Source organism: Pezoporus flaviventris, unplaced genomic scaffold (assembly GCF_033815535.1).
Source record: "Pezoporus flaviventris isolate CSIRO_AGI_PZ_B2104156 unplaced genomic scaffold, CSIRO_AGI_Pfla_v1 ptg000013l, whole genome shotgun sequence".
NCBI lineage: Eukaryota > Metazoa > Chordata > Aves > Psittaciformes > Psittacidae > Pezoporus > Pezoporus flaviventris.
In genome coordinates, this window is record NW_026892561.1 from 27175890 (window position 1) to 27189629 (window position 13740).

At 37.2% G+C, this 13740-nt stretch overlaps 1 protein-coding gene and 1 long non-coding RNA gene across 10 annotated transcripts in view; one reads left to right on the top strand and one right to left on the bottom strand.

Moving 5' to 3' along the window:
* The window catches only part of LOC133268804 (uncharacterized), a 38922-nt gene extending 29617 nt beyond the window's left edge, over positions 1 to 9305 (top strand). For both annotated transcript variants that reach the window (XR_009743171.1, XR_009743170.1), the window contains exon 3: positions 9186 to 9305. This is a non-coding gene — a long non-coding RNA (uncharacterized LOC133268804). The remainder of the gene's footprint in view (positions 1 to 9185) is intronic.
* The window catches only part of PIK3CA (phosphatidylinositol-4,5-bisphosphate 3-kinase catalytic subunit alpha), a 41387-nt gene that overhangs the window by 21121 nt on the left and 6526 nt on the right, over positions 1 to 13740 (bottom strand). For 2 of the 8 annotated variants that reach the window (XM_061452447.1, XM_061452446.1), the window contains exons 1-4: positions 4842 to 4972; positions 2878 to 3291; positions 1555 to 1764; positions 550 to 800 (exon numbers count right to left, since the gene is read on the bottom strand). In XM_061452447.1, coding sequence (XP_061308431.1) covers positions 550 to 800; positions 1555 to 1764; positions 2878 to 3229 — 813 coding nt within the window. In that variant the 5' untranslated portion in view covers positions 3230 to 3291; positions 4842 to 4972. The other 6 variants (XM_061452442.1, XM_061452441.1, XM_061452445.1 and 3 more) reach the window with 6 other exon arrangements.

Sequence of the window (13740 nt, forward strand, 5' to 3'; positions counted from 1 at the left end):
CAGAATAGTTTGCACAGTGCTGGAAGTTTATCACTCCTTTAATAAGATTTAAGAAAAAGGAAAAAAAAATACAAGTAACAGGCAAACAACTAGATTTTCTCCACCCCTAAAGGGGGAAGGAAGAAGATTCATAGTAGCAATGGTTGTCTCAATTTAACATCTGATTGAATTTCCTTTTGTATTGTATCAGCCCATTCAAGCATAAGTCACCTCTTACCACCAGAAACCTAGGATATTTCTGAGAGTACCTACCACTGTTTTGTCATTAATGTTAGCAGTAAATTACTTCATTCAAGGACAAAACACACTAGTGAGAAAAATTCTAGTTTAAATTACCTTTTCTCCCCCTCTCTCTTTTGAAGCACATACAGCAACAAATATGCACACTACTCACATGCATTAGCCAGTTACAGGAACATACACTTTCACTTACTATGTTTTGTATTAATGTAATGAAACAGAAAGCCAGTCATAAAATTGATCACTTTTCTGCATTACAAATTTGGATTACATTAGCGTAGTTCAAAATAAATCCATCATGTTACTCACCTTATACTGGCTCAGTGGATATTTTTCTAGCAAGTATTCATCACAGCCACACACTTTTAGAATGTATTTGCCTTGGTACTCCAAGACGCAAAGTTTCAGTTGTTCTGATGACAGCAACATACTTCGCGTTTTCTTCCTAATTGCTTCAGCAATAACTTGCTCAGGCACACAGTCATGATTGATTTTTAAGGTGTATTTCTGCTTATCATTGTTTGGTGAGACTATTACCCATATCACCACTATAATTTGCCCTAGGATAAATGTAAAATAATGTTAGGCCTATAATTTTCAGCGTAGTTTCAAACAAAACAAAACAAAAAACAACCCCAAACCCACAAAATAATCTTAAAAACCCAAACCAAACAATCTTTCATCCCTCCCCAACCCAGAGAATTGCTTGCAATATGAAAGATGTAGATGAGATTCATAGCTCAAACTGACAGTGGGTTTCTAATATGCAAGGAACTACACTCAGCTCATTTTTGACTCTACCGTAAATTCAAACATCTACTCCTTGAGGTTAAGTATACCTTAATTAACCAAATACTCTTGACTACTTAATCTTCAAGAAAACAGCAGTAACTTTCGTATTTGAGGACTGCAAGATAACTTAGTGATTTAGCACCATTTAATTCCAGATTTCTGAATGTCATAGAAAAAAAAAAAAAAGCAAAGCCAACAAGCTCTTTCTGTCCATTAAAAAGAAAAAATCATCTCTATTTACCCATGGCATGTGGGCTGGAACTAGGTGATCTTTAAGGTCCCTTCCAAATCAAACTTTTCTATGATTCTATGAAGATTTAGTTGTCATAATAACAAAAATGTAGTTTTAAATGTTGTCGCCCTTTTGAAACTACATTCTATCAAGCAAGTTACTCTGAATAACTTAAGGTGTAAGATTGCTGAAGTCTACATAAAAGTGATTTACTGAAGTTACCTAGGTAACCACCTGTACTCTTACTTCAATCACTGAAAATAACCCTTTACTGTAAATATTTATCTTACCTTTATCTAGTTTATTGTATATATGTTTGGGTAGTTCAGGTGAAGACTCTACATTTGGAGGACAGACATACAATGCTCTACTATGCGGTGCATTGGCATCTCGAAGATCCACTGCTTCTTTACAAACATTAAGAATATTTCTTCTGAAGTCTTGTACTTCTGGATCCTTAACCATGTCAAATTCACAGACAGGCATTCCAATAGCAAAACCTACAGCATTAAAGCAGCATGAGGAAATAATTGTAACTGATAATTAAAGCTAAAGATTCTTTTCATCAGTGACACAAAAAGCATGCTTTAAGCAAAACACAACCTAAAATATTTGTGTTAACTACTGGCTTCTACTTTTATACATAATTGTTTTCTGTCTCTAAAGGAAAATAAAAGGTTCTAAAGTTAGTGCACTTAGCAGTCACAAAGGGTTGGAAAACAGGTGTACATTCACTGAAGGAAGATCCTTAAATCAGCACTCTCACAGCTAACGCTCCTCCTGGAGGAAAAGAATCACTAATAAATTTCCTCTGAAGTCAGCACGAAGTTTCTTAAGTGGACAAGAGAGGTCCGGTTTTTCTTCCTAAAATCCTAGCAGGATTACTGGTAGCTATTAGGACCATAATCAACTTTGCTTACAACTGAATGCCGGCTATTCAGTTTATTTTAATGAGCTACACTTTTAAAAAATGTGACAAGCACTCCAAGAGGCACCGAACTTAAGCTCTTTGGCACAGATTCATGCAGTAGGAGCACATTTCTCTCAGGTCCTCAGTCTCAGATGTAATTCCATTTACTTTAATAAGATTACTTGCATAAATAATTATTTATGCATGAATGTTCAAATGAAAACTTTCAACTGTCCTGTTGCATGGTTAGCTAACCAGTAAGTCCTGAACAGGTTAAGCTTTACAAAACAGAAGTAGTTTACGTACAATGAATTCATAACAATTAAATAATTTAACAATTAGAAGCACCCCAGAACAAGTATTTCCAGTTGACAAGTCTCTACCATTGCCATATACATCTGTTAGCAACTAAATGTGTGTGGATATGTTTGTCCCCTAACCCAGATACACTCACAAATACATACAAAGCAATGACATTACATGTGAATTAAACAGAATAGTAAAAAAATAGTTTAATTCACAGTTTATGAATGTCAGCTTTACTATGATCAGCATCCTTGGAAATCTGATGCAACAACTGATAGCTATGAAATGCAAACTGACAGATGCAAGTGACAAACACAGACCATTTCAACTCTTCATTCTGTATGTTGAAGAGGAAAATCCAGTTAAACAGATTAGCTATGTTTAAAGATAGTCTCACCTATTTCTCTATTGAGAATCTTTTCTTCTCTGTTACCTACTGGTTCAATAACTTTTAGAAAAGGCTGAAACAGTCGCAGGTCACAAAGTCTCCGTGTTTCATCAAAAAATTCTTCTCTTTCTGCTTCTTGTGTAACACTTACAAAAATATAAGATGATTCATCTTGAAGGAGCTGATAGAGAGGGTATTTTCTTGCTTCCTTAAAGAGTTCGTGTTTAATAGTTAGTAAGGTGGCCTCACGGAGGCATTCTAGAGTCACTATCATTCCATTTGGGAGAAGACACTCCACAAGGATCCGCGGTGGCATCAAGTGGATGCCCCATAGTTCACCAGATGATGGTCGTGGAGGCATTTTTAAGTCCCTAGATAACTTCGTACGGGAAGTTTTTCAAGCAGTGATTCATAGGCATAAACCTAAGTAAAAATAATATTTAAATATTAAAATTTAAAATATTAACATCACAAGGCACTTCAGATAAAATTATTCAAACACCACTTATAATTGTAGACAAATATTCATAGCTATAGTTTACATTCATAAGGAAGAGTACTTGATGAAACTGATTTCTAAGGAACATATATTTGATGTAAATATCTACTCAAAAGAGTTTGTAAAAAAAAAAAGCCAACATTCATATGGTCTCAAAAAAGATCATTTTTTTAACTGAATTTTATAATTTATAAGTAGAACACTTACATAGCATGGAGGATGAAAATGTCAAAGATTCACATTACAGCAAATTTTAAGCAGAACTCAAACCAAATTCTTCACATTTTTATTTTGGAATTATCACTATAAACTACTTACACCAGCAAAAACCCCATTTTTCCATGAATGAGACAGAAGAACTGAGTTCCATTAACACTCTTTGCTTGAACTTGTTTTATTTAGGATCAGTTCCCTGTTCTAGTTCCCTTTGGCAGCCACATTAATTTCTTTATGAAGCCAAAGGAAATGAGCGGAACACGTGTCTGACCTTCTAGCAGTGCTGCCTTATGCCAGCCTTGAGTAGGTACAAGAAAACTGTATCTGGACAAAGCAGAGAGGTCTTGTAGACCAGCAGCCAAGAGCAGATGCCAAATGAAGAGCAGAAGAACTAGGCAGGAACACAGTGATACTGCATCAGTAAACTCCCCTAATCACTACATAGTCTTCATTTCCTTAACCAGAGACAACATGTATGTATTTGTGAAAGAAATCCATCAGGAATTACTGAGTTTGATCAGGAAGTTTTCACACACAAACTGCTGGCATCCTGTGACAAAAGTGACTAACATTCCATGTTACAATGTATTTGCTTTTCATTGTTCTGAAGCCTGTTACTTTCACCTGATATCCCAGATATCTTGTAAAGAAACCAAGTTCCTTATCTTTGCATCCATTGCTCTTAATCTTATTGCAATCCATGAAGTCTTCCCCACTACCTCTTTTCCATAATAATCCCAGATTATTTAGCCCTCCTCTGCCCAAAAGTCTTTCTATATTTTTGTTAATTTTTGTCACCTTCTTTGTACCTCTTCCATATTTACCATGCCCTTTTTTGCATGATGCAAATGCAGATCGGGAACAACCATATCTCCAGGCCACATTCAAGGTACAAACTGAGCACACATTTACACAGTGACATATTTTTTACCGCTTTCCAAATAAGTAGTTGCTGCTCAGTGACAGTCAGAAAGGCAGGACATTTCTGCTGAACTGCATACTTAAATACTGCATATTTAAGCTCCCATTGCAGAATAATTTACCACAAAGTTACCATTATACATTAAGCAAATCTCAAACAGTGCATTACTTACACTTAGACAATAATTTCATTAACTTCAGCATGTACATTATGAGAGGATAATACCAACAGACCTGTAAAGAACAGTCCATTATCCATTATGCCTCCTCCATTAAGCAAGTGTCACGAAAACACATGGCTATACCAGACTATTATACTAAAGCCATTCTTAGTCACCTTTTTAGTCAAGAACCCTCTTAGGACTTCTGCTCTGCCTTAGTTTCTTTTTGTAGTAACAGAAAGGAGGAAAAAATCCAAATCAAAAGCTTCACATCTTTTCTGTTTCATCAACTTTCTGCAAGCTCTCACTGTGGAAAGACAATGAATGCTGTTTGCCCTTTGCTGAACAATTTTTAAAAATAGATAACGTATATATAAATAAAATTATAAATGTCTAAACATTGTCTGTATGTAAAAAAAAAAAAATTATCCCCATTTCTGCACTTCTATGCCTTTGTGCTTATTTTCTGAATTTTTTTCCAAGTACATCCAGTACATGATTTTGCCCCATTTTGGTTCTTAAAAAAAACCCAAACGTTAGAATGAAAGTGTCTACTGCTTCTTAAGCAACTCTGAGTAGCAATAGGTTTGTCTTTATTAATCCCTCCTTTATAGTTGGATTTGGGGCTTTTAAAAACATCAACAAGAGTACTGAAGTGCCACTGCAAGTTTAGAAAAGTGCTGTTCCACCAACACTTCATGCATATTTACAAGGTCTTTGCAACTGACTTTTTTAACAAGAGCTTAAGCTGTTTAATTTTCCTCATTATTCTACTAGTTCTAGTGAGCGGAAACTGAAAGCTTCAAGCTGAAACTAAAAGTTCCAAGCACACTCACGGTGCATGTAAAGAGAAAAACTTAGAAAGCTTATCAATTACAAAACACTTCAAATGAACCCACATAACACCATTTAGAGTAACTTGGGAGAATTCTGAATTACTGATAACTATCCTCAGTTTACAGATAGAAAGAAATACACAAAGGATTAAATAGCATCTTTTTGATCAGGCAAAGCATGAACACAACTCCCTCTTAATTCTGCTGAATCACATGCTTATTTATATTTCTTAATTACAAGCATTGGCAGAAACACATTACTGTTAAGACATACACAGGCATAAAAAAAAACAGAACAACAAAACAAGAACATGCAGTCATAAGAACTTTTCTGTCCAGACATACAAACAATGATAACATAGATGGACCACAATCAAACTAAATATTCAGAACACAGACTAGTTTATACCATCAGTCTTTTAAGTTCAGTTCTACAATCCTGTTGAGGCTCCTCTGAACTGACAGTTTTAAGAACCCATCTTCTCCCTGCCCAAGGCATGTGTTCTCATTCTTCATCATGCTGGCATTGGAGCCAGCTCGTTACAGGGTCCAATGGATTAAAGTGGCAGAAAACTACTCCTCCTTTCTGGACTAGCTTCTGCTGTTTTAGCTGCCTTATTGAGTCAGATGAATGCCAAGGTCTGCACAGGAGAGTGAGCATGACTGCAGTAGTCCTGAGCTAGTTCAGCTCTAGGAATGTAGTCTGAGCCACTGCAAGTTCTTCCTCCATGCCCACCAATAATTGCAAACAAAAAAAAAACAGAGGCAGGACTAGGTGACATATGCGTGTATTAAATCCTTTTAGGCAAGTATCTTTTCAAAATAAATGTCAACCTTGGCTTTTTAAGTATTTCACACATTAAATGACAACTCAATACCACTCACTTAAAGACCTGTAAACGGTCCAAAACCTACAATCTTTTTAGAGCAACTGCAACAAAACAGCAGCTCTTGTTTTGAACTGGGGTACAGACATGCCGGAATGGTGCATATAGTCATTCTGTGTGCACATTCATTTTACTTGCATATGTAAGCACGCCTCCAGGGTTTAGATTTGGAAAGCAAAAATGTAAACAGAACTGTTCTGAAGTATCGTTGGCAGCTTGTGTTTCTGTGTACACTTTCAAACCTGGAAGGCTGCCTGGAATAAATAGAATCAATTATGTTCTTCGACAGTAGAAGGACTGTAAGAGAATTCAAGAGAAATGTTATTTAAATCCCACTAAGAGTACATGCAAACACTTCAAATAAATACTACACCACACCTACAATCCCATACTTTCCAAAACCACCTTAAACTGTTTTCCTCTGCCAAAAGCTCTGGGATACCTGGATTTGTACAAAGCATTTGACACTGTCCCATGCAACATCCACATTTCTAAATTGGTGAGACATGGTTGCACTCAAAGAGTGGCAATCAATGGCTTGATGTCCAGGTGGGGATCAGTGACAACTGTCATGCCTCAGGGGTTGGTACTGGGACCAGCACTCCTTGACATCTTTGCCAGCAATGCAAAGAGCGGGATCGAGCGTACCTTCACAAGTTTGCCAATTATGCCAAGCTGTGTGGTTACTTGGGAGTGCTGGTTTAACAAGAAGCTCAACATGACATGGCAATGTACGCTTGCAGCCCAAAAAGCCAACCCTATGCTGGGCTGCATCAAAATGAGCATAGCCAGCAGATCAAAGGAGGGGATTCTCTTCCTTTACTCCACTCATGATATCCCAACTGGATTACTGCATCGAGCTCTGAAGTCACCAACATGAGGGACATGGACCTATTTAAGCAAGTACAGAGGAGCCCACAAAGATGATCAGAGGGCTGGAGCACCTCTCCCAAGGCGACAGGCTGTGCAAGTTGGGCTTGTTCAGCCTGCAGAAGAGAAGGCTCCAGGGAGACCTTAGAGCAGCCTTCCAATACCTGAAGAGGGCCAGCAAGAAAGCTGGAGAGGGACCTTTTACAAGGGTATTTAGGGATAGAACAAAGGGGAATCAATTTAAAGAAGTAAGATCTATACTAGGTATTAGGCAGAAATTATTTGCTGGGAGTCGTGAGACCTGGAACAGGCTACCCAGAGAAGCTGTGGCAGCCCCATCCCTGGCAGTGTTCAAGGCCAGGCTGGATGGGGCTTTGAACAATCTGGTCTAGTGGAAAGTGTCCCTGCCCACAGAAGAGGGGGCTGGAACTAGGTGATCGCTAGGTTCCAACCCAAAACATACTATGATTCTGTAATACCACAAGATGATAAGAAAGGCTGAACTCAAAAAACACTCACTGATTAAATCCACATTCTTTTCAGCCTTCCTGATCCATTCAGCACATTCTCCATCACTAACATATTATATATTAAAACCGCAGTTAACTGATTTAACTGTTAACACAATTAACAGGCTTCTTACCCTGTTTTGTCAATTACCTCTGAGCATGTTCACCAAAGAGAGGAACTCCATCTAGCATTATAAAGCAGATAAAGACCCATAGTGAACATCTGTGGGCCAGTCCAGAGGGAAAAAAATTTATTCACTTTACCAGACATTGTTAAGGTTGTCGGTCATCAGCACAAGCACCTACAGTTACTGGTCAGGCTCTGCAAAAAGCAAATTCCTCCACCTATAATGTGCCAACTAGCAAGAAATCTAGCAAGCACAGAAGGAAGCAAGAAGCAGAAGTGTACTGCGCTGTAATGCTGCGTTACATGTATAACGTGTGGCATTGCTTATGTAAAGAGGTAAGCATTTCAGTGACTGAGAGCTGAATAATTTTGCATTGCTATAAACATCAGCTAGTGTTTCAAAATCAATTCAAAATGATAGACTAAACACTCAGTTTTATCAGTCTGTATCTGAAACTGAATTAGTCATTCAGTAAACTATAACAGTTTAACTGAAGTCTATTACTTTCTCCAGTCACAGCACAAATATCATTACATTGCTTTTAGAGGCAGGATGTAGCAACATTTTATAATTTGATGTATCTTTGGTACCAAAGAGCTGCTCATGAGGATTTGTGTCTAGATTTGATTTCTCTTCCATGCAGAAGTTTACTCTAGACTCTTAGCATTACTTTAAGAAAGTGCCTTCTACTCAATAAACAATCTAGCTGTGCTTATAGATTTTGATTTACTGAGCACTCATGTAGGTTTTATAGTTTTCTTAATGCTCTATCAAACCAACAGTATCAGGCACAGGTATATCCCCAAATAAGCTTTTTTTTAAACTTCTGTGCAATTCCTGAAACAAAAGGGAGAGGGAGGACATAAAAAGATTCTTGGGACAAGAGTAACACTTTTCAGAATGAAAGATACACTGAAACTCTCTAAAGAGCAAAATGTTTTATTCTCATCTTCAGACACACTATGCATTCCAAAACTCACCATAAAGAAAACTGGGCAGAATTGCCTGTTTAATTTTGCTGCTGTCCAAACCTGCTGTGTGGTGACAGTAAGACTGCCCCAGACTAGATATCTTCAATACTGTACTTTTGTTCTTCCTGACTGCCAAGCTGGCAATTTGCCAAAATACAGGAAGTGGATATAAAGAGGTCTGAAATTGTCTTCTATGAAAACATTACTACACACAGATTTAAAAAGCAGAAATACTGCTTTGTTTAGAACAGAAACAGCAGACTCTTGTATTGCAGTTTTGTCATCTTATTTCTTATGTGTTACTGTCATTATTTCACAGAAAAGGCTCAGATACATGGAATTGCTTATCTGACCACAAACAGCAGCTCAACGGAAACAAACAGAAGGACTTAAGATGTGTTTTTGACAGTGTTAATAGCATTTAGCTTCCTTCTGAAACAGGCAAGTATTCCAAACACAATCTATTTTATTTGTAGTTACCTACTTCTTCCCCCCTGCAAAACAGTGCTGAGTAGCTTTGTCTTCTTCTACACAGAGCAAAAAACCAAAAACATTACTGGTAGCATCCATAGAATTATAGTACAGCAAAAATACAAAATTATTCTTCCCTGTGAATATTAAATCTCAGTGGAAATTAGTGAAAAGAAATTTCAGTTTTATTAGACAAGGGAACATGGGTTGGCTATGTTTCAATGCTGTTTTCTTTGAAGTTATCTTACAAGCAGACTTTGTTTGTTTTAAAATATAATGTTCTTGGATTCTGGTTGTAGTGACTTTCAGACAACCATGAATAAAATTAATGGTGTGGTCATACTGAAAAGAAAAAAAGAACGCACTACATATATACATATAAAACCTCTTGGGCAATTCTATGTTATCGATTGCTGAAAAGAATACAGAATCAAACAGCTAAAACAAAACCAAGCTGAACAATCTAAAAAGATTTACTACTGCTGGATTTTTTTATTTTTTTATCCAAGAAAACCAAAAGACCTTTGTAAATTCCCATTTTCAAATCCCTTTGCTTGCCCTCCCCCATCCATGCAGGCATAATGTTTATAGCTTCACTCACTATCTGGGAACCATGAAAACAGGATCACGAGAAAGAAACATTTGCAAGTTGCTGGTGACCTCTACAACTCCCACTGTGATGGTGCTTTTTCCCCAGGGATCTCATGACATATCAAGAGCAGAATGCCTGTCCTAGAACATTTTCTTCCACTTTAAGGCGGATTTTTTTTTCTTCTTTGTTAACAAAGGAAACCCTGGAATTAAATTTTCCTTTTAGTTCTAAAACATTCCATAATTCTAGCTTCATCTTAAATGAAAGGATTTTATTATTTCTAGAAGACTAGTAGTCATGAAGTACAACAAAATTACAAAACCAACACATTTTCTCTTTACACTTCACATATCTGCTTATTCATTATTTCAACAATTAGCTTGGTTTGCTGTGTAGCAGGATGAGAATTACTCTCCTGCCTGGCTCTGGCTGGAGCTGGTCCTCCACAGCTAAGTGTGCACTCTGAAAAATACTGCGCAGCACTCAGAATTCTTTCAAGGTCTTCAAAAGCTTTAAAGTTTAGCAAAATTCAGAACAGTATTTCATACCAACAGAAGTAAGGTTTTCCTCTGATTACATACTCTATTTTATATGGATGATAAACATTTTTTATGTGAACATCAGAAAGAATGTGAAATAAAAAAAACACACACCACACACCAGTATTTGCTCCTTGCTACAAATACTAAGAGCTTCAGTGTCAATTTTCACATGCAGAAATAGTCTGCTTTTGGAAATTAGTGTAAGATTATATATTTAAAAAAAAAGTTACCCTAGAATGTCATTCATGAAATTAGATTAGATAGGTAACAAATGCTGACTATATATAAAAATAAATTTCCACCTTAAATAAGGTTGTTTTCTTTCCTTGTTTCTTCCCATCCTCCCACCTTCCTGGGATATTTGGAACACAGACAGTAAACAGGATCTTTAAAAACAGGAAGGGCTGGCACACAGACAAGGAGCCTGAGCAGAGTGAATCCAGGTGTTCCGCACTCTGGTCTAGTCTGAATCTTCATCTAACATGAGCAGCTGTGTAGCAGATCTGTAATTCAGATAGATACTGGACCTTTCCTGGTGCTGATCTCCCCCAGGCATGTCACCTTGGCTTTCAGAGGTAACCCTCTGCTGCAGCAAGATCAATCTTCAGTTCTACTGAAAAAGAGCAGAGATTTCCTCTCCTACTGTCCACACCTAGAACGGCAGGGAAAGAACTGCAATGAAACACAGGAGGCACTGCAGTCCTCACACTTCTATGCTTGCCTCTCTACCACAACCAACAGTAACAAGAGGGTTCAATCTACACCATAAACTTGACCAGCTCCTCTGGATGGAAGGCACAGAGAAATGTGTTCATTAAGAAAACATGACTGAGATTAGGCCCACTTCTGCTTATTAATTTACATCCATCTTTACTTAAAAGACCCACTCCTGTGAGCCCTTCCCTTTTTTCAAAACAGGTAAAAGACATCAAACTCTGATTTACAGCATACTGTGTACTTCCCACAGAACATTTCTTAGGATGGAGTCTGACAGCAACTTTAAATTGAAACAAAAGGTTTCTTCAGTACCAAATTACTCCAGACCCTGAAAGCAGTTAATGTGTGTAAAAATAAAAGAAGTTTGAGTGGCAGTGGATAGCAGTATTTTTACAGTTTTGCAGATTTTCAATATTAAGTAAAAAACAGTGAACTGAAAGACAGAAGTTTCTATTCCATAGTCTCAATATGAATTCGCTTTCTGTTTATTCCATCTTAACTGACTTCTGTAGCCAAACAGAATAGATGTACGGGTTTAGTCTGCATAGACATACTGAATTCCATTAGCAAAAAATCATTCTCTTCTATTTACTGGTAAAGAGAGGATGGGATGCAACTTCACTTTTGATAGAGCTTTTGTAAGGAACCACATCCCTCAGCAAAAGCCATGAAAGCAGCGTGGAAGCAATTCTGGGTTTGGCTTTTTTTTCTTTTTTTTCAACTCCCTTTTTAATCCATTTGTTGAGAGAAAGAAGTTTGTGGCGGAGTTAACACAAAGGCACAGCCACCATAATGAAAAATTTCAATCTGGCAGCTAAATACTCTTGCACTATAAAGAGGTGAAGTTAATGTTCTTAGCAAGTTTTCCTACGCAAAGACACATGGAATAAGACAGCAGGTGAACAAGTCCTACTTCTACATGAGCTGTAATTGCAACAAGAAAATACCATGGCTTTTCAAGAGTCAGAAATAATGAAGTACCACTTCCTAGCAGACTTGTTTGTGATACAGTCAACAGTGATTAACTAAATATTCATTTAGCAGATGATAACCTGCTGAAAGTTAAGCACCAACAGTTTTCCATAAAATATAAAAACGTTTATCTTCCCCCATCCTGCCTACCCTGCACACCAACTTAACAGAGCAGCAGTGGGATACTACTCACCTGCAAAACAGCACCACTGCATGCTCCCATCGGGTTTCATCACCCTGAAGGTCACAGATCACTCAGCTGTATTGCTCCCAACCCATCAGAAACCCAGCCTTCTATGCGAAACAATACTGTTGAATGAGTTACTGATTTTGTAAGCATACTTAACTGTTACAAAAGCAAGCATAAACGTTACAAAACCCACAAAGTTCCTCTGAAACCTGAAGGTATGTAGGTTTATTCTTGCTCTAGCTATTGACTCCGGTTGAGTAGGACTTTGCATTTATAGCTGAATGCCAAAGCAATAGTCATGACTTGAGACACTAACATATTTGCATTTGTGTTCAAGAAGTGCAAACAAACATGATTCACTGTGACTGTGTATGTCATTAGGTACTGCATGCTTCAGCCTGAAGTATAAAAACAGCTATGGTAAACTGTGACAAATGATTCTTCAGCATGTTTAATGAAATATTTATCATTTTAGTACATATCTGTTAGAAGCATCTGCTTTGCAAACCTTATGTTGTGCAAACAGAGAAGCACCATTTCTAGTGTGGGGCTACCCAGACATTAACCTTGTTGTTAGTGCATCTCTTTTTCCTGTACTTCAAGCTGTTACCTAAATTGTTTCTTTAATGAGGTCAGAGTACCAGCAATTGTGTTGACTACATCTGAAAGAAATGGCTAATATTTGCCTAAACGGATAATGTTTGTAATTAACATGAACTTTCCAAAGAAGAAAGTGACATAAGCTCCTAAGTATTTAAACAGTGAATAACATCAACATCTCCACAATAATTTCCCAGGTTGGAAAGTCACCTTCATATCCAGATTAAACACTGAGACTAGGGACACATGCTGCCTACTACTATAATCAGAGCTCTGTAAAAGGGATATGTTAAGACGATCTTCATTTAAAAAAAAAAGATCAGAAAGATACCAGCAGTAGTCAGTCACTGCTATTAAGAGAACTTTAAACATCTGCACAAACAAGGAAGTATTTTTAATACATTTCCATTTTAATAGTCCTCTGGAAACATTTTGTTCATGTTTTTTATGTATGTATGTTCCAAAAGACTGAAATCACTTTTAAGTCTGCTCTGGGACAGAACAGAACACCACAAAAGCTTAAGTGTTTTGGATTTAACTTCAACCCATAAAACCCACCAGTTAGGGCAGGGTGACTATATTGTAAATCACCTTTTTGTTGTTAAATAACCTACCTGTATACAAGGACAGAAAGAGATGAGAAGCTACAATAATAGTTACTTCTCATATTGCCTTGAAGTTGCTTGTGGTGCTATCCTATCTGCTGATGTACAATGAAAGGCTTGGAAACAGGTGATTAAAGAGGAGTTCAAGAGCTGAATTGCAAAGTAATCTGACAACACATTTACAA